The sequence below is a fragment of the Falco peregrinus genome, chromosome 6, assembly GCF_023634155.1.
Source record: "Falco peregrinus isolate bFalPer1 chromosome 6, bFalPer1.pri, whole genome shotgun sequence".
In the NCBI taxonomy this organism is placed as follows: Eukaryota; Metazoa; Chordata; class Aves; order Falconiformes; family Falconidae; genus Falco; species Falco peregrinus.
The window spans coordinates 13,509,654-13,535,853 of record NC_073726.1 but is presented as its reverse complement, the minus strand read 5'-3'; the positions used below and the strand labels follow the sequence as shown (position 1 = coordinate 13,535,853).

The 26,200-nt window shown below is 44.0% G+C and overlaps 1 protein-coding gene across 3 annotated transcripts in view; it reads left to right on the top strand.

Moving 5' to 3' along the window:
• Window positions 1-2,854: 2,854 nt before the first annotated feature.
• Window positions 2,855-26,200, top strand: part of MET (MET proto-oncogene, receptor tyrosine kinase) — a 90,896-nt gene continuing 67,550 nt past the window's right edge. For 2 of the 3 annotated variants that reach the window (XM_055808266.1, XM_055808265.1), the window contains exons 1-2: window positions 2,855-3,004; window positions 23,018-24,232. In XM_055808266.1, coding sequence (XP_055664241.1) covers window positions 23,033-24,232 — 1,200 coding nt within the window. In that variant the 5' untranslated portion in view covers window positions 2,855-3,004; window positions 23,018-23,032. Of the gene's footprint in view, window positions 3,005-3,096; window positions 3,229-23,017; window positions 24,233-26,200 lie in introns of those variants that run through there. The other variant, XM_055808268.1, reaches the window with a different exon arrangement.

Below are 26,200 nucleotides of genomic sequence, written 5' to 3'. Positions count from 1 at the left end.
TGGTACCATACAGCTGTGGTACCGTACAGTATAGTGTGGTCCTGCAGAAACACATAGTAGACCCATGTTTAATTCTGCAGGTTTTAAAAAGGTGGCTAGATCCAGATTTACACAGATATTTAAATATCTTCTCCTTACAGAAATCAGGTAGAAGCTGGACACCTAGCTGCATCTGGTCTTTGGACTCCATTTTCGTACCTGTAGTTATGATAAATCATTTCTTAGGCTCTAAGCACAAGTCTCAATCAAACCTACAGGACTGAACTGGGCCCCTTAGTTTGTTGGGAATGCACTACTGCCAACACATAGAAATACAAATTATCCTGTGTTTTCATTCCTCGTCTTTACATTTGAAAGTTTAACTTAAACGTAGCCTTGCAATTCATTTTTGCAACTGTATGTCTGTATCCCTGGACAAGTGATCGTGTTTGCTCATCAGCTCCCTATCTCAAAACACGTCAGGGCTGGGAAGCCTGTGCCAATACTCTCCCTGGTGCGTTCCAGTTCTCTTGCAGAATAGATCACCCCGACAGACTCTCCTTAACACTTTTGAATTGTTTTTTCCAGTGCTGTCAGCTTTCTAAAATGTGCCACGCCATCGTATTTATGCCAGATGCCTTAACAGTGCAGAGGACCAGCTCCTTTTAGACAGGCGAAGCAAGGAAAAGAAAAACAGGATGATAATTAAGAAGGTCATAGTTTCTTTTTCAACAGTTCCTGCACCTTAAAGGTGCTTCAGTACTCTGAGAAGTTGTTTGTGGGGCATACGTATCATTGCAAGCACAGTGAAGGCAGTACCCAAGGATTATCAAAACCCGGCTGCAGTGTAGTTGTCTCATACAGCTGACCTAAAATAACATGGCATCAGCATGGTCAAAATGGAAAGGAAACATCTGTTTCTCCTTTTTATGTTAGTGACAATCATTTGTTAGCTTTAGAATAGCACAGGCTGTCCCACTGATAACAGCCCGGGTGCTGGCCGTTCAGCCCAGGCAGGTGCACGGAGAACTGAGGATGGGCTAAGAACAGATAACACGCGGAGTTATCCTCATGAGGACCAACACCAGACTGAAACCTTTCCCTTTATCACTTTCTTTTAAAACTAGTAAGGCAGATTCTTCCAAATCTGGTGTAACTGTATAGATGCACACTGATTAAGTGATCACTAACTGAAGCCCAGCGAGCAGCACAATCTGTCTGTAACCGCGCTTTTCCCTCTAGGGGCTGACGCTGTGTGTGCTGCTTTTCAGTCTCCCTTTTCTAACTAATGCTGCGTATTAATTGAAGAAAAGGTCACTGAAGTAAATGGACAGATTGCCAGGGACTTCAAAGAAAGAGATCGGAGCATTTAGAACATCTGTATTGCTGGTTACTGTTCAGCAATTTTATCTTTCAGGGAGCAGGAGAAGCGACTGGTTTTATTTTCACTTGGTGTAATTTTTAGTGTGTTGCTAACATTGATGAAATGAGGAGGCAAGAAGTATAACCTCACCTGTGGTCTTACTGCGCTGTTCTTGTTGAAATGGGCTGACTTTCATGCTATCTGTTGTCAGCAAAAGATACTGCAGAATAAGAATTTCACGAGTTAAACACACAAAAGGTTACACGCTGCCTCGATCGCACATTTGTTTTTGCGGAGAATTGGCTTATAGCTAGGTTAGATGTCTTTATTCCTAGTGCCAAAAAGCCCATAGGAAGGAGAAGACAGATAAACAAGTTGTGAAAGCACTGCTGATGCAGGATAGCATGGCTAACTGCTTTTCAAAAGTATTTTGTTCTGATATACAGCTTTGTCTATATACACGTCATGGTGACATCCCAGGCCTAAGCCAAACGCATACAATACTTTATTTAATAATTTTCCTTTCAAAATGTTTTGATGTAAGGTCTGACATTTTTCCCATGGTTAATCATGAAACTGGGCAATGTTTCTTACAGTGCCTCGGACTTTACTCATGCAAAACATTCATCGGTTTAAATGCTATGATTAAGGGGAGCAGAGCTGGGGCCAAAAAAGGAAGCATGCAAAGGGAAAATAGATGTCTCCAATAACTTCCATTGGAATATGGAGCCTTTCACTTAAAATCTGGTTTAAATCAGTAGCTGCTGAAACTCATTACCACAAAAAAGATGGGTCCTCTGGTGCAGGCCCCGGTGGTGCAACTTGCAGTCTCTCAGCAGCCCCACAAGCGTACATGGCACTGCTTGGTGAGTCAGGTTCTCAGCATCTCAGAAAAACGAAGACACCATCTACTTAGGAAACCTTGCAAGGGAGAGACCCCAACCCGTGCCATTCAGTACCCTGTTGGAAGCATACGGCGCGGGGGGAAGGGGAGGGGATAGTTATTTCATGGTCTGTGTGGATTGAGGGCATTTACTCAGAATTACGCATGGACAGCCGTTCAGAGCTCAGCCAGCACTGACACTATGTCAGGAGCAATACGGGATGAATTTGTCTGCTGCCACACAACCGGTGGGGTCCGGGGCAGGCCTGGAGGTGCCCCGGTCCGGCCCTCTGGGGATGAGGCTTTAGCATCAGGCAGCCGCAGACACCTGATGTGCCCAGGGGCCGGGTGTGCCCGCGCGCCGCCGGTACCCGCTCGGCCCGAAACCGCCCCGACGCTGGGTGAGGGCCACCGAGGGTCCCCCCGTGGCTTTTGCCCGTCTCGGCAGCGACAGCCACCCCTCCCGCCCGCAGGCTGGGCGAGCCTGGCCGGGAGGCACGGGGGGAAGGAGGGAGGGGAGAGGGAGGGAGAGGAGGAGGCGCCCCCTCCCTCCTTTCCCCCGCCGCGCACCCGGGCTCCTGCGATGTGGTGAGTCACAGGCAGGTCAGGACCGCGCCAGAGGGGCGGAGGGAGCCGCGGGGACCGGCTGATTTACCGCTGGGAGCCGCCACCAGCACGGCGGAGGCGCCGGAGGGAAGGGCGCGCAGAGCCGCCCCGCAGCCCAGGTGCCGGGCGGGAGGCCCCTGCCCGCCGGGGCGCGCAGCCCCCGCCGCCCCCAGGTAGGGACGGCAGCGGGGGCCGGGGAGGCTGCGCCCGCGGGGGCTGCGGGGCGGGGGGAGCGGAGCGGGGTCGCGGAGGTGCGCCGGGCTGCGCCCCGCTCCGCCCCGCCCCGCCCCGCCCGGGCTGGGCCGGGCGCCTGGGCGAGCACCGCGGGAGCCAGCCCGCCGGCGTGCAGCGCTCGCCCCTCCGGCGGCGGTGCCGGCGCGCAGCGCGCTCCGCTCCGGTAAGGACCGGCGGCCGCAGGGAAGGACGGGGCGAGCCGGGGGACGCGGGGAGCGGGATGAGCCCGGCGCGGGGGAAGGACGGGGAGCGGCCGGGGTGCCGCGCCGTGCCCCGCCCGGGAACTTCGCGGGAGCGCGGCGCCCGGGGCCGCCGCTGCCCTCCCCGGGGCCGGCAGCCTGCGCGCCGGGCGGGCGCCGCGGGGCAGGTGAGCCGGGGTGCGGGGCCGCCGGCACCGGGCCGCCCCTGCCCGCCCGGGATCCGCACGGCGCCCGGACCGGAGGACGCCCCGCGAAGTCGCTGCCGCGGGCAGGGCAGGGCAGAGCGGGCAGCGCTCCCCGCAGCCGCCCCGCAGCCGCCCCGCAGCGGAGCGCGCTGCCCCCGCCCGCCCCTTCCCGCTCCGCGGGCGCGGTAGGAGCGCGCAGCGGAGCTGGCGGCGGCAGCGCCCGCGGCTGCTTGCGGCGGGGCTCTCCGCAAGCGCAACGTGGAAGTTCCAACTCGGAAGCGGTGGCTGCGAGGTGCGGGCGTGTGGTGGCCAGCCCGGCAGCTTGCCGTGGGGCTGAGGTCTGGGGGCGAGCCCGTGGGGTTCTCCAAGTTGGGGGGTTGTACGTCGTGGCTGCACGGCGTTCACAGTCTTCCTTGCACTCACGCTGCGGTTTGGGCTTTTTTTTTTTTTTTTTTTCCCCATTTTCAAAAGTAGAATTTGCTTAAATGGCAAATAATTCGCACTGTATAATGGCATCCCACCACTGTTTCCATGTCCGCATTAAATTAGGTGGTCTTTGGTTTTATAAATACTAAATGCATTGCCTTAGAATTTGGAAGTTTTGCCCATATATCTTAATATAGGGATTAATAGTCAAGTAATAGTGATATTTAACAAACTGCGCATTTGTAACCTGTAGGAGGTTATTCAAGCTGCAATGCATGTTTTTTCCAGAGAGCCTATGCCATGTGTGGTGGTTCATTTGTTTTCATCCTACAGGTGCTTTTTGCATTGTCTATCAGCAGAGAGAGGATGGTGTCTTTTTTTTTCTTTGTCTTTTTTTTTTTGTCTTTTTTTTTTTTATGAGATCTGAGACGTTTGGATTCATAATCGGGCAAGATAAAGTGTCTCACATGTGCCTCTGAGAGCTGGTTAAATGTTTACAGATCATACACTGTGAGAGCAAAAAGCTAGCCTTTGGCAGGAGCTGCATGTTGAAAACTAAGTTAGGGAATGACTGTATCGCTTGTTCTTTGTGTGCCCAAATCCTTCTTCAGCACCGTATGATTCTTTTTCTGACTGTTTTCTAATATAACCTGAATCATGTGGAAAAAGGAATATTTTGTAAAACATTAATCTCTATTTACAGAAAAGAGAGTCAGTTTCTTTGCCTTTTTGGTGGGGAAGGAATGAATTATCTGTCTTTATCCTATATGGCTTTTTTTTTCTCTGCTTTCCCCCACCCCCTTCCCCCCGGGTAGCCCCTGGGTAAACTAAATTGTTCATGTTGTGCCTGGAGAGTGGTTGGTGGAGGTGTCACTTGCTCAGAGGAGGTGGCAGTGCAGCCTATGGGTGGACAGGAGCATACTGAGTCAGGACAAACCAGCCAGAAAGCCAAAATTCAGCAAAGGTTCAATGAACCGCTTATGAATGGAAAACTGAGTGGCAAATGTTGTCCTCCCAGGACTGCCTTTCCCATCCTGATTTTCCTGCATTTATAGTTTTCTGGTACCTTAACTGATGACCCGTAACCTCTTCCTGCTGGTCCAATACAACTGAAGGGGCCAACCCACCTACTCTCAGTTCTTCTGTGATCTGCAAGTGACTGCTCTGTATTTTTCAACTTAGGCAGCAGGCTTTCAATTTCTCCTCTCCCAAAACTGGCTTTCAGGACTCCAGAGACTAACTGGCACAGCTGGTTGCAGTGCAAGAGCAGCCTTGCCTTTAGAGCCGCAAAGGGAGCCTGATGCCGGCAACACGCTGTGCTGGGGCAGCCGGAGAGCCAGAGCTGCAGTGGTGGGAGTCCCAGACCTCTGGCTGATCTGCTTTGCACCACGACCGCTTTGCGGTGGTGATGTGTCTAGACTTTATTCGCTTCAGGCAGAAAGCAAGGAGAGATTCTGCATCGCCGTGTGTGTTGGTGGAGTATCTAGTGTAGGGGAAATCCTGCTTGGGCGCTCTCAGCAGTACAGAAACACACATCATTTCTTGAATGAGAAAGCAATAGAATAGCTGAGCCGTGTTCTCTGAAACTACAGGAGCGCGAAACCCAGAAGGGAGTTACCGGATCTGTTTGGCGCAAAAGAGAAGGAATGGTTTGCTTGCCCTGTGTTACTTCAAACAAACCTTCCTAATATTTTGGGTGGCAGCCACACTTTCGTGGCAGGTTCCTGTGAAACCCTTCTGTCCAGGTTTCCCACATCTCCATGGCTGCCTTGCTGGCTGACCTTCGAGACAGTGGCACAATTTTGTGTTTCATTAGGCTGTTACCCTCGGCCAAGCCATCAACCTGTGCATCTTGTCTGCTGCGGCCACAGCCTGTGATTTTGCCTCCCATGCGAAGGCTGTAGCTGGTGATTAAACCCATGCAGCTCACCACCCGTGGTCAATGCTGCGTGGTTCCAAGCAGCACTCCATCACTGAGGAGGCAGGACCATGGTCCCACAGGGGACTCTGGATGGCACCTCTTTGCCACAGCCAAGCCAGGAAGGTTTCTGTTGTTCTCTCCTTGCAAAAACATTGTGTTTTTCTCAGCAATGTTTTTAACAAATCTATATCTCATACATAGCGACCGATGCAAACACGTTAGCAGAAGCCATTTTTAAATCAGTTTCCTTACCCAGGGGAAATGTAGTATAGACAGGGCCTTCAGGAAACGAATAATTAGGTGACCTTTTTCCCCCCAGAATATCAGGTCTGTTTTATGTAGAGCTGTTTGAAGTCACACAAATTCTCATTACTCTCCAAATCTCTAACCTTGCCTTGTTTAAGATACCTTTTAGGAAATCAAATCAGTGTTTCAATCTAATTTCCAAAGGCATTCAAACACATGGTATGTGTGCTAACTTGTTTCCTCTAGCATTAACAAATCTAGCAAATTGCCAAGCTATTTGCCTTCAGGAAAACTATGATGTTGTACAAGAAGATAAAGTATTGTTTTCCTCCAATTTTAAACATTAGAAAAATAAAGGAGAGGCAAAGTTATCAGACCAAATTGGTCTAGGATATAACGCCTTTTGAAGGAAGCAATGTTCCCAAGTAGATTGCCATTTTTTTTGATCTGTTCTGAGACTTTCTAGTTGTGCTGTGATCTTTTTCAGTCACTTGATGTGGCTGGATGCTGACCGACTCCCCTCGGCTCAGATGGACTTCCCTTGAATTAGTTGCGATTGAGTACACCAAATATCAGAGTGAAAACAGAAGCAGAGGTAAAGAATTTGAGGGGATTATAACCCTCAGATTTTAAGGAGAGGCTGTGTGCATAACCTAGGCGCAGGGTGCATGCAGTGCAGACAGGGAGGCGAATGGATGCCCTGAAACCCCTCTCCTCTGTCTGTCCCCCGGTGCACCAGTCTCTGGGGATGCAAATGCCTCGGAGCATTTAATTTTTCAAGCAGGTGTCAATAAGAGAAGAGTTTCTGTAATGCTGAGGAGTTTAATAGGCTCAAAATGCTTTTGTTGTGCATCCTACAGCTCTATGATAGTCTCTTCTGCTTGTCCCAAGAAAATGAATGTGCAATCGGCAGCAGAAGGGATCTTGTTTGAATTCATGATAAATTTGGTTGGAAATACATGCAAAAGGAAAATTGCCGAATGCTTTCAGAAGATTTTCATTTTGCTCAAGTGTTCACACCATGGCCATCACCATGGTATTTGATAGCTATCCATTTTGTTGTGTACGTTGTGGCTTTAACCTCTCTTTGAAGGGTCACATTGGCATATCTTTTTTTTCCTCTAGTCACAGAGAAATAACAATATCTATATATAAGTTGCTTTCCTCTACTGTAGCTCCTTCATTTTGACATTTATCCAACTAAATAGTATCAGAATCTTTTTGACATGTACGGGTATCATTTCTGCGAAGAATCAGTGACCTAGCTTGATAAATTTAAAAAATCAGCAATATAACTAAATATGTGACATTTATTGAAATTCATTCTTTGCCATGGAGCTATTTTCTTTCAAAAATATTAAGAATAGTAAGGGATTGCAGCTGCAATTTGATTAAATCTAGAGTTGTTACCATTTGCCTTCTGAAAAATTGATTCTCTCCCTTCCCCATCCCCCAGCTTGACATGCTTATTGATTAAAAAAACTGTGCTGGCCTAAGCCAGCATATATTTGTTAGTGTTTGTGTGCTTCCCATGCAAGTTCGGACAGGCTTTCGACCGTGGAAGCCAACTCTATTCCTAAACTATTGGAAATGGTAAGGTTCCTTAGCAATTGTTTTAAACTATATGATGACACATCTTTGAACCCCATTGTACGAAGGAAAAATACCTTCTGACTGGAGAGAGATTTCCTGTTTATGTGTGTGTTTGCTGGAATTAAGCCTTCCCCTGTGTGTTGGCTGGGTATTATTATTTTTTTTTTTTTTTTGTAATCCAAAATGGCAACATGGCAAGTCACCTCCAGTGTTTATTTTTTGGACAGGATACGGGTCTTTTATGTTCAAAATAGCATGGCTCTGGAGTTGATGATGAAGCATAGGGCCCTCTCAGTTACACTTCTACAAGCAGATTCAGTTAATTGAGGTAGCACAGTTATAAAGACAGCTAGATTTAGGCAACAAGTAATTAACTCCTATTGACAATTTCATACAATGTAAGTTGTTCACTTCCCACACTGGAAGTTTTGGCTTCAGGCAGATGCTCTTTCAGCATAAGGATATGAAATTTGCCAAATGTGTAATTTATTTTATAAAATGGCTAGAAGCATAGCTTTGGTTGTGACTGAAGAGAGTTCCATTAAATCTTCTGATTCTCTTTATAGACCAAGAGTAGCCCAACAGGTGGCTTCCAGGCGAGAACCCAACTGCTGGAGGACTGCATGTAGTACCCGAAGGGCTTTCAGCTGTATAGATGTGGGCAGGTGACCGAAAAATAAAGCATATATAATAGTCCTGCCTCGTGGTATCTGGGGTGCCTAGGTCTGTGACCTTGTAGCATGCCTCTGCACCCTACGTGCTGCAGCTGATCCCCCTTCACAGGGGAGAGCTGGTGTTGTGAGACTCAAAAAGGCGTTTTTCCTATAGCAGCGATGAGGCTGGCCCACCCTGAATTTAGGCAGTAAAGTTATAGTTATTTATTAAATGCAGTGCTAAGGTTTCTGGTTTGCTTCAAATGATGCTCATTTTAAACAACTGTCTGGGACTGGGAGAAACCTGGACTAATAGACTGATTACGCCGAGCGTTTGTCAGGGCTGAGAGCCACATGGCCCTGGTGTGGGTTGTCTGCACCCAGCCCCAGCTGTGCGGGCTGCTGCCCCTGCCCACATCTGGCAGAGCATTGCCCTCAGCTGAATTCCAGTCCCTCTATCACCCACCACAAGGGCTCAGACCTACAACACATGTGGGTTTTAAGCAACTTGCTTTTTATACCTCCTTTTCTGGTTGTGCTGCTTGCCTGGTAGGAACCGTGAGCCAGCCAGTGGCTTCATGGTTGTTCTGGGGAGTTTTGCCACTGACTTTTCATGGACGCTGGGTTTAGCTCTGCATGGTATTTGCAAAATGGATTTTCTCTCCTTCAGCTTTAATAGAAGATTGAGGTATCTTTTTTTCCACATGAAAATTTGATCATTAATATTTGTATGAATTGATTGCTCCTGCAGGAACTATTTATTTTTGTATAAATTTTGTGGAAACAGAAAGCCTTTCTGAGTATATCTAATGAGCAGATGAAAACAGTTAGCAGTTACAGTTAGAATCCCAAAGTTGCATTATCTCCTAAAATAAGCAGAAAATAAGTTTCTTTGTGTATTTTTTTTTAGTTTGTTTGAGATGGATGCTGAACCTCACCTTTCATTTACTTTGCTTTTTCCATATTGAAACTGTTCTGGCTAGCACAGTTTCAGGCTTGGTAGAGGTCTGTTGTGCCATGTGAATTCCTAGAGAGATATGTGGGGTTTTGCTGTTTTGTCTTTAGCTTTATGATGAAGAAGAATGCTTTTTGGATTGGTTGGCCCAGTCACCAAAATGTCCCACCCCTGGACGTGTCCAGGGCCAGGTTGGATGGGGCTTTAAGCAGCCTGGTTTAGTGTCCCTGCCCATGACAGTGGGGTTGGAACTAGATGGTCTTCAGGGTCCCTTCCAACCCAAACTATTCTATGAAAATTTCAAGACCATTAAGAATATTTATTAAGACACTGGAATTTGTTTCTCCCCCTCCGTGGATGATCCTATGAGGATAAAGGTAGCAGATTTCCAAGTAACTCCAGCCTTTGAGAAGCTTCCCAAATCTGTGAGTTGTCCCAAATGCATGAAAAGAAAAGAAAACGTTTTGCTCTGTAAAACTGAAATAACTTCACAAGCTTTATCTGTCTTCAGATATACGCTGGGGTAACTGGGGCTTGGATTTCTATCTTTAAGACTGTTTTACAGCCAGAATTGTATTAGGATTTCTGTTATGGGAATTATATATCCTTTTATCTTTATTATATTTCCCTGTATCTGTTATGGGTGTTATTGTATCATTTTCATGTGTCTTCATGACATATGTCTTCTCATCCAAAAATACCAAATTCTGTTAGTTAGGTCTGAGAAAGCAGAATAAAGCAGAGAGAGACAGCTTTGCTGAAGACAATGGAAGGTGTTGGTAGTTGAATTCATGTCTAAAGTTGATTAATTGCTCTTTCCTAATGTCATTGAAAATGTTAAATGAATTACTGGAGTTACATTCAGTTTTCCTGTCTACTTCTGGAAAGTGGGTACTAATTTCAAATGTTATGTATTACTGTCCTGCAAAACCTTTGCTTAAAGTCTTTAAGTTTATTGCTTTTGCTCTTTGGATTAGAGGCCAGTATTTTTCCTGGGGAAAAATGATTCTTGTTAATCCTTGGTATTTGATATCATTCTTACAAATGCCCAAAGCGGCACTAAAAAAAATAAAATAATACAATCACAATATTAATAATGCTTTAAATAGTCCAATACTGTTTGCATTCTACCTACTCCAGTGAAGCAGTGAGCCTGTATGGAGCTCCCTATGTGATTAAGCACTTTTGCATCAGAGACTATAATCCAAATTTCACCCTGAAAAATGTGTTTACCATCCATTCAAATCAGTGGAAAATGTGCATGTTTGAAGATGCAATTTAGCCCACAGTAGATGATTGAAAACTTCATCTCAACTGTTGCTTAACCCTTCTGACGAAGGAAAACTTTGGCATCTGCTTTGCTGTTGCCCTCCCATACGTGTTCAAGGACAGAGTGCAGAGTTTTATCCTTGTTTGTGTTTGCAGTGCTTCAGAGTAGTAAATGGGGGTGTTGCCCCAGCCAGGATGTAGGTCCCTTTTGTTAAACTCGGGGTGTCTGGATACAAGTAAGCTGTGTCACCTTCAGTGGAAACTATGAAAGTGCTGAGAACAGGTAGACGACCCGCACTTGTACTATGGCTGTATTTCTATGCTTTGCTTTGTCTTCCTCACTTCCTAGTGTTTAGTGTTTATTAAGTATGTTGTAGTCAGAATCTGAAGTCGCCAAATGTCTCCTTTTCCTGGTATTGCAAACACTGGCCTTACATATGAATCACCAGAGAACATGGCATGGTGGCAATATTTCGCCGTTTCCTTCTGCCTTCTCAGAGGATTAAAGAGCTCTTGGTCTGGGAAGGTCCTCTCCTATGATATTCCCCACATCTTCCCAGGACTCCACCTTGGCTCGTCAGTCAGATTTCCTCAGCGGGAAAATGCTGTTGAATCTACCCAGCATGAGAACTTTACTGTTAGCTTTTGAACTATCCTACGAAATTTAATGTCAGTTATGTTCATGCTTCAGTACTGCAGTATGTTAAAACCCCATTACATTTTATCTTCCATTAAATCCCATAGAATTTAGTTACCACTCTTTGCATGAAATTCCATTGGATTTGTGTCCTTTTTATCCTGATCTTACATATACAAAAGAGATGGATTGCAAGGCAGGTCCATTTGTGAGAAAGGGATGATTCCCTCCCTCTCCTGGTTATAGTCAGAAAGGCCTGACCAACAGCAGTTAGCTTTTCCTTTTTTTTTTTTCTTTTCTTTTTTTTTTGTTCTTCCCCCCCCTGGATAACTATGTCAAGCTACACACAAGGAGGAGCTCTGAATGCGGAGCATGCTAATAGAAGTTGGGAGAGATGAGAACCAGACAGGAGGTAGGTAAAGTCAGCACAGAGTGCATGAAATCACAAAAATCATTAATGACTTTGTGACTGCAGAACTGGATCCCATGTGTTCTCCTGCAGGACTGAAAAGGGAAAAGATTGTGCATGGTCATTACCAGTCAGAAAGACTGTTTGCTAGTTCTCTGGAGTTTTCTTTCCTACTGAAAACACATTTGCAAAAATAAGTATGTTTGTTCTTCTTCAGATGTAAGCTGCCATGATAAAATCAGCTGGGAGAGAGCTCAGAGACATCTTTGCTGCTTCCTGAAAATTGCTGTGTGGTTTTTTTGTTTGTTTTCAAATTGAGAGGTTTTCATATAACATGCTTTGAAAGAACTCCTTTTATGCAAATAATACCATGCTTCTCTCATAAACTAAAGACAAGCCGGGCCAACCTCTGCCTGCAGATAAGCATGAATGGCTTCCAGAGTTCCCCTGACTGAAGGGAGGGCTTCTTGCTCATCTGAGGAGAGTACAGGGCCCAAAATCCCTGGAGGGCACAAAAATAAGGTAACAACCGGTGAATTGTTTTCACAGTACAAAAAGCCTTTCAGGAAGCAGCAAGGAGCATTTAAGAGGTGGCTAAAGAATAAGAAAGTACCCCTTTCCCTTCTAGAGAAGGCAAATCTGGAGGTAGGTTATTTACTGAGACCTTCATCACATGCTATTAATAGGGGTAAAAGCCCATCAGTCAAATATTTGACTAGGCATGGTTTATAGGGGTTTCAAAGACATATGAAAAGATAATGCCTGTGTCCATTAGCTAGTTACTTGGAAATGCAGTGTAGGTTAATTCAGCCTTTCTTTAAAGGGTAATGATTATCTTCATTAACAATATATAAGAGTTTTAAAGATAGTCTTCTGCACCTATCATCCCTTGTTAAGTTATGCCTTCTATATCTCAGTATTTACCCTGTATCATATATTGCTCATTTTAAATACGGTAATATTGAGATTCTGTCATGTCAACAGATCTGCCTTTCAGGCTGTTCTAGGCACCCTGTTTTCTAGTCCTTAGTCAGCTCAGCTATCACAGGAATCGATTAGAATATTGTTTGCGTAAAGACTGTGGAGCTGAGTCTTGGAAAAGGTAGCAGCTTCACAGTAAAGGACCGTAACTTACCCTGACAAACCTTAAGTCTGAAACCAGGCTTTTGTGTGAAAGCCCGGGTGCATAAGAGGTTAGATCTGTCCCATCATTATCCCCAACAGCTGTACCTTGTTCAAATTTAAATTGCTGAAGTAATTGTTAATCACAGGAGTAGCCCAGTTTTTTTATCTGAACATGACATGCATGGTGCTAATAAGTAATACAATATAATTTGAATATTTTAAGTAGGAGCAGGGATGTAAAAGAAAATGTTCTTGTTAAATGACAGTGACCTTTGTTCAGTGCCCGAAGTATTTAATTCAGTGGTATCAACTACTTAACAAAACCCCATGCTCAGGAGCAATTGTTGTAATATAAAGTCCTAAATTAAAAACATGCATTAACTGATGTTTCCAAATTCACCACTGCCATTTTATTTTCCTTTTGGATAAGCAAACCAAGCTTAAAATTATGCGTAAGATCCAGAGAGGCTACTTTGGCATCTAAAATGGGGTTTAGAGTGAGTTCAAGGCATAAGTCCAAGAAAGGCATCCAGAAAGCTAACACTTGCTGGCCACAAAGCTCTTAGGTGCTTAGATTAGCTGGTGGCTGCGCATTGTGCTGAATATTCCCTGGATCTCACCTGAGCGTGAGCTCTACAGAAGAAATCACGTGGAGCAGTTAGAGGCCCTCGGTCCTGGCTGGGTTACAGCTCCCAGCTAAGCTTGTTTGCAGGCCCCAGACAGGATGGAGCCGGGCACCGCAGACGGGTCCTGCTGCTGACAGGCAGCCTCCAGTCCCACGTTCATTCCCTTCTCTTCCTCCTGGCCCGCTCTGTTCTGAAGCGTGAGGACCGCTTTGCCTAGGGGGATTCATATCCGCACCTTCTGCTGTTGGCATCTTCCCACCCGAACAAGGAGGAGGGTGAGGAACGGCCGCTGGGGTGAGATGCTGGATCTCTCGTGGCAGAAGGGCAGGAGAGCGTGGGCAGGGGCTGCCTGCACCCAGGGGAGGGCAGGTGGCAGAGGGGGGCAAAGCCAAGCCCTAGTCCTGCATTTAGACCTTTGGCCGACCTGTTCTTGCAGAGGTGAAGACGGCGGTTTTAAATCAGCCCCTGTATGGAAGGCAGCATCTTACAGCTCAGCCTTGCAGTGCCGTGCCTGTTGTAAGCACCGGCACTAAGCCCTTCGTATTTTGGAGGTGTTTTGTAAGAATAAGCTAATTTATCCTCATGTCACCTCTATGAGAAAGGTAAATAGTCTCTGAAGTTTGGAAACAGCCTCTTTACTTATCTCACAAACTCCTTGCATCTGGCTGCAGATTTCCAAAGGACACACTCCAGGGTCTGAACAAGTCCAAAAACCTGGTATTGGGCCCTGTATAAACAAGAACCCTTGAAAGGCGCAGTTGCACGTTTCAGCTCCCCAGGTCTCCCCAAAATGAGGGGAGGGGTCGAGCTGAAAGAAAGTAAATAAAGCAGCTGGAAAAGCTGTTCAGGAAAAAAAAAAAAAAAGACCCTATTAGCATGAAAAAACTCTGACCACTCAGCCATCCCTGAACACCTTCTTCAAACTATTGAGCTTTTCAGCATCTTCTGAAGGTCAGCACAATATTTCAGAATAAAAGCTGTGGCTGACGGACCCTCGCTGAGGGACATCTGCCAAAAACCAGGAGCTGAGGCTGCTCCAGATCAGCCACTCTGCTGATTGCAGCTGTGACACTGTTGCCTCTGGTGAGAGCCAGGATGTCAGATAGGCTGGTCCCAGGCCATTTCGGGATTTATGAACACCAATACCGTAAAGTCCTTGGAAGCAGATCATGAATCACAGGTTCACAGCAAGGCAGCAGTCACGCCAATGAGCCATCATTAACTCAGTTTCTAAACTGAGTGAAAGTAGGGCATCAGTTAAAGTGCATTGCAATAACATAAACTTGCAGTGACAAAAGCAAGGTCAGCATTAAAAAGAAAAGGTCATAACCTCCTAACCAAACACAGATGGGAAATAAGCACTATCCTTGACATTGTTCCTGTTTGATTATCAAAAAGCTGCTGTGAAGCTAAGTAGACCATCAGGTTATTAACGTTGGTATCAGATAAAGGATGTGTTCTGCTAAGCTAAGGCGTAAATATAGACTTCATTACTTTCACTAGCCACTTTACAAACATAGCCAATTCAGTTTTACTGTTAGCTGTTCTGAGGGTTTGCACCATGTTTTTACTTGGGGCAAAGACCACCGAGTTAGTTTTGCATAGAGGCAGTTTGTGTTTGGTGGGGCACGTTATCTCAAACACAGCATTACACAATCACGGTTGTGCTGCCTGTGGAGCCAGCTTGGGAATAGAAGGAGTGCAGTCTATTTGCCAGCACTAAATATAATACATGAGGAGAAATCGTAGTATCAGCTCAACAGGCTGTGCGAGGCCAGGCTGGTTCAGCAGCCTCACAAAAGCTCCTAGATGCAGGGAGGGGGCTTGGAGGCAACCTAAAAGCCCCTGTGCAGTGCCAGCACAGGTCCACAAGCAGAGGGTTTTCCTGGTTTCTCCTTGATGTGGGTAAGCCACCCCCAGCAGGCTGAGTGAGGGAAAGCTGATGGTCTCATGCCAGCCCTTGGGCGAGCTCCCCAAATCTGGCAGCCCAGCTTACTCTTATAGATGCGCTGATCTCGCTTTGACCCTGCACAAAGTTTGACTGTGACACCTTGGCGTGACAAGATGTGTATCAAGCAAGGCATCAGCAACCTGTTGGAAATCCTTGACCCTAGGTTTTGTCACAAATTTGCCTTGTGGCCCTTGAAGACACATTGACTGAAAAGGGTGAAGTCATGGTACCCAGTGGCATGCTTTATGTGTGCCTGCGAAGCAGAAGAGCCTGACACCATCCTGCCAGCTCTTCAGAGAAAAGAACGGAGCCAGCATAATTTCTTTTGCTTGGTATCCTAGGTATTTCTGCCACACCTTGAAGGAATTGAGGGACTTGTTGAGTTTTAGTTGTTGTTATTGTACCTATTATATCTATTATGACAGCAAAACAGAATTTGATAATTTAGTGTGCATGTAGATCCTTCGGTACAGTTCTCATATAATATACTTTATCATCACTATCTATTAATGTACAGAATTTATTTTTTTTTCTTTTTAAAGAGATTAGTATTTGGCTGTGAAGAGTTACTGTCTCAGGGACTCCTAAGAACCATTAGCACCAAATGACAATTAAACTGCAGGAAATGCCCTGCATCAAGATCATTCATAATTGCTGGTAGAACATTTAGATCAAATCTGTATGCTGTCTTGGTTACTCCTGGCTATCTGCCTTTTAATCTTTTTCATTTTATGACCCATGCCATTCCTTTAATTATCACAGTATGGAAGGCTGTTAGCTTTACAAGACAGGAAAAGCTTCCAAAATCTGCTCTGCATTTCAATACAAGAATTCAGGTAGATAGATGTTATAACCATAAAGCATAAAGTAGAAAAATCTAAGTGCTGAGAGTAGTTAAGGGAATTGAGCTAAAACTGTGCTTGCAGCCAGATTTGCCAACTTGGCTCTTCACGAAAGGAGGAACTGCATTCCAAGGAAATTACACTGTCCCCATTCTGTACAAGACAACCACAAAATGCTCAGACTCATGCAAAAAGTTGATTAACAGGATCAGCTTGGAAATACAAGAAAACTGCTTTCTCCTACTGTAAGGTGTTTTTACCACACCAAAAACGGCTTGCATCTTTACCTGAGCTTGTGTGACTTCCTCAGTGAACCAGGGCATATGTCTCAACTGGCTAGAGTCAATAAAGGTCTTTGCTTTGCATATATGGCGAAAATATGTTAAGAAATTAATTAGTCTGTCCAAACATGGAAGATCGGTAGTGGAACCCAAGTACCTCCGTATTCAGTAACTTAAAATCGAAAACCGACGCTGTCCTTTGTTATTGGTCATGACGTGTACCGTAACAAGCATAACATGTTATTCTACCCCACACAGAGCTCCTTTTCTACATGGACTGAACACTTGGACTGAATAAGATGTCCACATGTCAGTTGTCAGGCTGAATTATTTGCTGCAGATACCAAGCTTAAGTCTGTGCTAGAACTGAATTTATTTTACTACGACTGTGAAAAGCCACAACAGCACCACAGGTATTTTCTTACTGAAGCTCCACAATTGCTGACTTGCGTTTCAGATGGGGTGGATCAATAGTGTTGTGTTGTTCAAAGTTTACTTTCTATTTTTGTGCTATTGCTAAACAATATAATAATTCTAAAAAATCCCCCCATCCAGATGTGGAAAGCTGTCCTCCTGTATTTTCAAGATCTAAATTAACCTGAAAATACAAGCATGAACAAACAACGAAGGACCTACCTTATTGTGGGTATTTCCTCCCTGTTTTTCAATTACTCTTTGTATATTTTGAACTTCTTTTCTAGTTCCTGTTCTTTGCAGAATTGATTCCTCAGCCCTTAGAATGAGTACCGCTTCCACACATGTGAAATTCCCTGAATCCCAACAAATGCTGTATACCACCTTTTAAATTAGTCTTTTTGAGCAATGTGTAGCTCTTGAAATATATCAGCAAGTGTTTGCTGAGGTTCGTTATGAAAGAACCTGTAGTGCCATTGTAGCCCATCACAACAAAAAATGATTAAATAAATCCAGTTGTGACACAGACCCAAGACATGAGTTGGCTTTAGGATGTTAAGATCTGAACCAAGTTTCAAAGAAAATGCTTTACACTTTATTGCACTGCAGGACACCGACAAAAAAGAAATAATGCTAAATGAGTATAAGAATAACATTTTCTCCGCTGCAAAGGCTAGATTAGTGTTCTTGTGTTTTAATGGCAGTTAAAAATAAACTGGCAGAGAACAAAAATGCTTCTATTGATAGCTGTGGTGAATTACAGTGGTACTTTGGACCCAGTAATGGACCATGTATATTAAAGAGTATATTTTATGCAGGGAGAATTTAGATTCTTTTTTTGTGTGTTTGGATATTGTAGGAAAAGGCTCACAGATTAGTTGAACATGCTAATGAAAGCAATTTCTTCTGACACACATGACTGCACTGAATATGTAGAGGATTTAGTTAATGGTAGATCCTCCAGCAATTGCCTAGGCTGTGCTCTGCCCACCAGTTCCTCAGCATCAGCTAGCTGCATGCACGTGCACCTCTTGGAGTACCATAGAAACCTCCCAGCACTGTTATGAATAAATTTATGAACTAAATCACCACTACGAAGTCCTGTGACTCTATGCACTGGGAAAACGCATCATGATAGTGTACGTACTACACTGTAGAAGAATTGTGTTCCCACCTTGGTCAGGATGAGTAACCTAAACTAGAGTTGAAATAGTGCTGAAGACAAGGGAATGTGGATTTTCACTCAGATTAGCCATTTGAATTCAACTCGGAGTTCATTTGTGTGTTTGTTATTGACTTATTCCCTCAAATTTCCTTGTTCTGTCCATTATTTTGACTCAAGGTAGCTAATTCAGGTTAGCAATTCTGACTTAAGAACATTTTTAATCTGTGGACATAGAAAATAGGTTAACCTCTTGAAGTGTTTTATGTACAACCAATCTTGTCTACAGACGCAATCGGTTAATTCAAAAGTCTTACGAAGACACGTCCGCTGCGGGCTTAGACTGTTGAAGCTGGTGCCAGCACTGTGACAGATTTGCAACAACAAATTAAAGTTGGATGGATGGAGCTGTTATCACCTCCCCGTCTCATTTGTCTGTCCTGTTAAATGATGCTGCTGTCTCCATGGCAGGGCCTCTGATCCGCAGGGAATCAGGTCTTGAACTGGCACAGATTTCGGTCCAGGATAGCAAAGCAAACTGAAATGTCGGGAGCAGTTATCACTAGAGTTATCCTGTATACATTCGCCACCAGAAGTTTGTCAGAGCCCAAAGTAACAAGATGTACTGCCCTACTGGGAAAAATACAAAACTGTACTATCAAATATTTCCTTAAAGAGGGGAAAAGGCTACCATTTGCTGAAAATAGAGTTTTTGAAATATGAATTGATGTGGCTCTGCTGTTACCTAACCTGAAATGATCAGAGGACTAAATGTGTTCTTGTACAAACATGCTTTATATAGGATACGCATTTCCTTTTCTGTAATAAAGCAAGGAAAAATGAGATGCATGAAACAACCTACAAAACACTTTCATGTCAGCGTGTTGTCTTAGCTTGTGCAGATCTGAGGAGTCCTTTGTGATCAGAGTTAAATTTGACCTGAGTTGTTGAAATGGGAGCTAGGAAAACAAGCATGACCATGTTTTCTGGCTCCCTTGCATATGTCAGCTTGAACATGATTCCACAGTACGGCCAGGCCTGACTTGTTGGTACAGTGGCAAACAGTGTGAAGGAGAGACATGACGTTCAATATTTAAAAATTATCACCCAGGCTGTAATTAGAGAGAATGAAACTTGTAGGAAAAAGATTGCCATTGGGAAGCTGTTAATGGTACACAAACACTCAAGACAAAGCCTGGTGCGAACCATTGGACATAGAACTTGAGGTTGCCAAGCACACTAATACGACACCTCATTACTAGCCACTTGCAATGGTTGACCAAAATCCATTTTCTCATCAGTTATACAAGCTACTGTCTGCTGAGGGATGGAAGAATGAGTACATCATGACACAGGCTTTGAAAATATCTCTTACAAAAGGAATAATCCATCCACGACTATTGCTTGCTGATAGTTATTGCAGGCCAAAGCTTACAAGTCTTCTGTAGACACATGAAAGACACACTGACACACAAGTCACGAGAAGGTCACAAAAGAATGAACAGCATCCATCATTCAAACCAAGTAGAGAAACAAAGGGATTACTTGTTTTCCTTCTGCAAGTGATAGACAGCAGCTAGTTCTTTGGCCTGGACTCAGAAAGTGTATCTGTAGCCTAAGTATTTTGGTTCTAATTCAGCAAAACTCTTCAAGTGCTTAAATTCAACTGAAGTTACATTTGAGTGTGTGCTAAGGAGAACTGGGACTACTGGACCTTTGACAAGAGCTGAGACTGAAATTTTAATTCTCCAGTTTCTCTGCTTCTTCAGGTTGTGTTCAAGTGAAGTGTGTTTGCAGTGACCTGGTGTGGCGGTTACAGAAAAGCAGCTCTGTGTTGGAGGTTGCAGCAGTGGAATAAAGACCCTGGATCAAATGCAGATAAAAAGAGGCACTGAATGTCACGGGAGTCTCACCGAGGCACAGTGAAGTTTATATGATGTGAGGACTGTGAAGAAACAAATACCCAAGAAAAGGAGTTGCACATTGTACTCTTCGCATAACTCCTGTGTTCTCCCAAGGCTATAAACGTCTCACAGTAGAGCATGTGCCTTCTGATTTCAGGGACCATGAGGAAAGATTCACTGTGTCTTGGAGACATGTATTGTGGGGAACCATCCTCCCCAGAGCTGCCCATACATCTGAGCCTGATCTTCCCATAGGTGGGAATCAGCAGATTTCTGTCTTGGAGAATGCTTAAAACACCTCAAAAGCATCCAAAGGAAGACACAATGATGGAGCTCAAATATGAGAGCAAAGATTACTTGTTTTCCTTTTATTGCTCATATTTTCCTTCCTGTAGTGGTGAAATACAGTACCTATTATTCCTGGCATTCTTTGCGTTACACTGAATCCCGCCCTTGCTCTTGCTGTTAAGCTTTTTGATTCCAATCTCACTTGCTAAAGGAGTTTAAGGAGGAATCTTCTGTCTCCAGAGCACAGATTCAAACCAGTGCTGTTTCACCAAGTGTAGGCAGAGTAGCCAATCCAAGGATACTGGCCTCACATCCCAAGATGTGATTTAAGGCAAAGAATAATTGGTCAGACAATATTTATGGCTCTAAATCGCTCTGCAGTGCACACTGGTGTTTACTGTTGGGACAGCTAGGGATTCTTTTTTTTGGACACTGGAAGAATGGGGAGGATTGTAAACTGAAGACTGGGAGGCATAGTGGGTGGGAAATCAATTTGGAAACTTATTAAAACAAGAACATAGCACAGAATATACTGCAACAAAGTAGGTGCCTGCCAAGTAACCTTGCATCTTTTTTTCCCATGTTGGTGCTTGATCAGCCTCATCCTCATCTGCTGTCTCACCTATTGCTTTCTCTCTCCACTGCAGTGCCACCTCTGTTAGATGGGTTTAAACTCCTTGCAGTAAACAATATACCTGCCTCCGCATTGTGTCAGAAATAGAGCACTTTTGGAATTTTCTGCTTAATCTGGTATTTGTCGGAACATGTTGACTCGTCAGAAGTAAATCTGCAGGAATGTATCAGTTTTAGCAGTTTCTGGGGTGGAAGTGCTGGCTGAAAGGAGACCGATAGACCAGACTCCCGCTCCTCCCGTTGTGGGGACCTTTGCACTGGCGAGGCAGGGATGTGAACACGGTTGTTCTTGGATCAGGTGGGACTGCTGGGTGTTTCCACAAACTTCGAAAACTCTTGGTTTCATCCCAGCACAGATCAGGAAAAATTCTGTAATAGGTTTCAGAGGATGACAAAACTGTTTCCTGCCCTATACGATATAGAAGTCAGTGCTCTGTGTACTGGGGCTATTTTCTAATTATAGCGGTGCCTTTGCTCTTTCTTCTTTTCTTTTTCTTTTAACCTTGAACCATATTTGATTTGTTTCCATGATTCTTTTATCACTAATTAATATCAGAAAATGTTGTTGATTTGAAGGAAGATCTTAATTTCTCAATACCAGAAGCGTAACTTGTTCTTACTAGCTAATACTTGCAAATAGCCTCTGTTTCTGATTTTTATCCCCAGCTCTCGATCATTATTATTATCAGATAGCATGGAGGAAGAACAATTCTTTGTTTCCAAAACCTATTATTTTGTGTAATTAATGAGGTAAGCCACAAAAAGAGTTCAGTGGATGCTGAAATAAAATGTCACAAGAAATGCAGGAGAATTATTGATGGATTATTTTAACCAATCTAGTCAAAACACTGAAGTTACACATGTCTGAAACAGCTCTGGTCTATAGTAATCTTTTCATTTTGCTTAAAGTCTTAATGAAATAAAAAGTCAACACAGATTCCTATTTTTAGTTTGCAGTTTTCAAGGTTGTCTATTTTAAATCCTATCAGTGGTCATAAGCATTTCTCAGTTAGCAACAATTGCTTAACTATAGCCAAGCTGTATTTTCCTAAAGTATGTGATCATATTGCTGTTAGAATGCATAATTGTTTTCTCCATGAAGAAGCTAAATTTGGCTTAACAACTGTGTCATGACATTAACAGAAAATGTCTGGTGTGACAGGGCATAGTGTGGACGCTGCACTGAAACGTTCATAACCACAGTTCATTTAATTGATCTTCTGAGGGGGTGAAATATCGTACTAGTCATCTGCCTTTGGTTTTTCAAGCCACATCAAACAATTGTGTGGAGAAGTAAAAAAAAGGAAAGTGCTAGGTTGTTTCATCAGTTAATGGCTGTAGGTCACTCGATCCCCCTTTGTTTACAATACAGTGATATGCCTGTATCTTGTAAAGGTTCACCAGAGTGACTTACTGCTGTGGTACAAGGCCTAAAATAAAACTTGCACATGCCAGGCACCACATGATGCATAAAATATTCTAACAATATATTACAAAACCTTGTCAACACTAGGGGAAATGACTATTCCAAGAAGAGCTGGCTGAAAAAAACATTCCTTTTTTCCAAACTGGGCCCTTATGAAAGGCAGTGGTTTGGGGATCTGAAGGGAGAGAGAGAGAGAGAGGGGTTTCTTCCTTTGGTCTGGTGGAGAAAAGGCTCTTCCTTGGTTAATCAGAAATGTCAACAGAATGAAAGAGAAGCCCACTTCCAGCTCAGATCTTGACATTATTTCATATTTTTCTATTTCTCATTTTTGAGCAGCTGCGCTAAGAACCAGCTCAGCCCCTTGAGAAACTTGCCAAATATATCTACACACTGAAGTGCTATAACTGTTTTGCGTGCAGTTGTGTCCTGAGTGTCCTGAGCAGATTTGCTTTCACCTACCTGTGCACCATCTTCTAAACTGTATCAGTCAGTTGATTTAATGCTGATGTGGAAGTGGTTGTCTCTGCTGCTGCTGTACAACACACTGAGGGGTCCTGCAAAATTAATCGTAAGAAAATCTTGCTGTGAGTTGTTCTAAAAGCAGTGAAATGGGTACCCACGAAGAACAGTCATCATAGCAGTTGCTAGCACAGACTATTAATGACACTAAGCAAGATTACGACACTTCTTAGACTGAAATAGTTCAGCTAATACATGCAGCCTAGAAACGGATTTCTGTTGACTGATAAACTGATGTTTAAGTATATGAAATATAACCAGTCTTTCCTTTAAATATATTTTGACAGATTAAATCTCTGACAATGAAGTCTCTTACTGCATATCCTTCTGGGTTTATCGTATTCCTGTTTGCCTTGCTGCAGAGGAGCCATGGACAATGCAAAGAAGCAGCTAAAAAATCAGAGATGAATTTGAATGTAAAATACGATCTTCCTAACTTCATCGCAGAAACACCAATTCAGAATGTAGTTTTATACAAGCATCATGTTTATATTGGAGCAGTCAACAAGATTTATGTACTAAATGAAACTCTCCAGAACATTTCCGTGTACAAGACCGGGCCCATTTTGGAGAACCCTAACTGCGCGCCATGCGAAGACTGCAGAGATAAAGCCAATTTATCTAACAGCGTATGGAAGGATAATGTCAACCTGGCACTGCTCTTAGAAACTTACTATGATGATCAGCTCATCAGCTGTGGTAGTGTGTCCGGAGGCATCTGCCACCGTCACATCATTCACCCTGACAACCCTGCTGACATCGAAAGCGAGGTACACTGCATGTATTCACCCCGGGTGGACGGAGAAGCAGATAATTGTCCTGACTGTGTTGTAAGCACTTTAGGAACCAAAGTTTTGGTGACTGAAAAGGACAGGTTTGTTAACTTCTTTGTTGGAAATACTGTGACATCTACATTTCAACCTCCCCATGTGCTGCATTCAATATCAGTTAGAAGGTTAAAAGAAACACAGGATGGTTTTGAATTTCTCACAGATCAGTCTTACATAGATATCCTCCCTCAGTTCCGTGACTCGTATCCCGTCAGGTATGTCCATGCCTTTGAAAATGATCACTTTGTCTATTTTCTGACTGTCCAGAGAGAATCACTTGACTCCCAAGCTTTTCACACTAGAATTATCCGCTTCTGCACTTTAGACTCAGAGATGCGTTCTTACATGGAAATGCCTCTTGAATGTATTTTTACCGAAAAGCGGAGAAAGAGATCCATCCGAAAGGAGGTATTCAACATTTTGCAGGCTGCCTACGTAAGCAAGCCAGGTGCAGCTCTAGCCCACGAAATGGGCCTTGGGTTGAACGATGATATCCTCTATGGTGTTTTTGCACAAAGCAAACCAGACTCTTCTGAACCAACCAACAGATCTGCAGTCTGTGCCGTCTCCGTGCGAACCATCAATGAGTTCTTCAACAAGATTGTTGACAAGCAGAACATGAAATGTCTCCAGCACTTTTATGGGAAAGAGAGCAAATACTGCTTGAACAGGGTAAGTGACAATTAATTTGTTACATTTTGGGACTCTCATTCTGTCTTTGCCTACTCCATTGCCAGGTAGCCGTCCCCTCAGTTTCAGTTACAAAATCATTTGATTATTTCAGATCACTTCGCATTGCTCGTGATTCATGTCTCTAAGAATTAGTTCCTGTAAGTTGAGTATGAAAATCGCTGAGGTCCTTAAGGTGTTAAAAAAGTATTAGTGGAACGGGGGAAAATTTATTTTTTTAAAAAAATTGTAAGTAATTATTTTTCTTGAGAGACTGGGATGCAGATAAATGGAACATTTAGACAGTTATTTCTTTTAATATTTCAAAAAAGTATTCATTAACATTTGTAGCCATGTGTACTGAGGAGTCCCTGAAAATATCACTCATATTTAAACTATGTTAATGCTGAATCACAGCCCTCCTTAGAAAAAAATGAAAGAGCTGGTTTGGAACATGCCATGAAGAGCCAGATTGTAATACAGTTACTCATGCCTGATACAGAAACGGCCCCACTGAAATCAGTTTCCTTAATGAAAGAAGTGTCTGTGAGAAGTGTGTTTGAATGCGGATACCAGTAGTCTCGGATGGGAGGGTTGCCTTTCTGTACACCATGTGTTCAGGTGCTGCTCTCCCACCGTCTGAAATATTGTGACTGAAGGAAACACAGAAGTTATTTTTTCCCGTCTGGCTGGTGTTAGCTCTTCTAAAGGAAATACAGCATCTGGGAATCAGGTATTTTTGACATTTATTTTGAAACATGAAATGCTAGAGCTTTGAATTGTACCTGCTTATGCAGCAGGGCTTTAAATATCCTCTCTGGGAGGCATATTTTCCCCTCAAATACAGGAAGGTTAGAGCTGCCCTGTACCAGAGGTCAGTGCCAGAGCTGTGGTGATGGGGCTGTGCTCAGCCTCGCAAGCCAAGATGAGGCCTGTGTCAGGATTGAGCAATGGCTCAACCTGCATTTGGAGACAGGTGGGATTTATCATGTCCCATCATCGGCATGGCTCGGGGTAAGGATGGGGGAACTGCAGGCCTTCGTCACCCCAGTACCACCAGAGTCCTCCTCAGCGTGGCCACCCACACAGGGCATCAGGATGGGGTGCTGGCACATGCCCTGGTTGAAGGTGGGAGCCTCTTGCATGTAAGAGAAGGAGCTACTTGTCACTGTCAGGGCTGACGCGGGGTGGTCTGGGGAGAAGCATCCGTTAACAGAGCTGCTATGGCTTCTCCCCCGTAGTGGGAATGTGCTCAGAGGTGGGGTCTGACCTAGCCTGAGCACCATCACAGCGGCCTCGGCGTTCAGGGGACAACTGCTTATCGCAGGTGCTGAACACAGATGTAGGCATTGCCAGTGGGTGCTGATACAGCAGCCACAACAGACATAGCATTTTATTCCCTTTTTTTGCAGGGAAAGGCAATTTTCAGGAACTAAAAGCAAGTTAGCAGACATTCAGCACAGTAACTTCTTATCTTTCTTCACTATGCTATTGCTGTCCTAATTTTTCATTTCAGGTCTTAATATCCTTCCACCCCCCACCCCCCCACCCCCAATTTTTCAGTTCGTTTTTAACAATTAACATTGTTCTTCTCTGACAGCACTTTTTTTCCTTTTTCCTGGGGTGTTTTATTTGTGAGTGACTGTCTTTAAAGTTTATGGCCTTTAACTTACCTCATTCTGTACTTGCCTATAAACCCATTTCATAAGGTGATCTTTTCATAGCAAAGTATACCATTAAAATATTGACAGAATAATTTGCCACTTTTCACATGCTGGGAAGTACTTTCCTGTTTCAAAAGCTTCTCCAGAGTCTGCTGCTGCTTTGCATATCAGACCTGAATGCCTTATACTGCAGACGGTTTATTATAGTTGCCCATTTGCAAGAAATGTCGTCAGAACTCTGATTTCTGCTACATTAAATTGATAAAGGGAAAAATGTTTCTGTGATTTCTTTTAATGGCATAAAGGC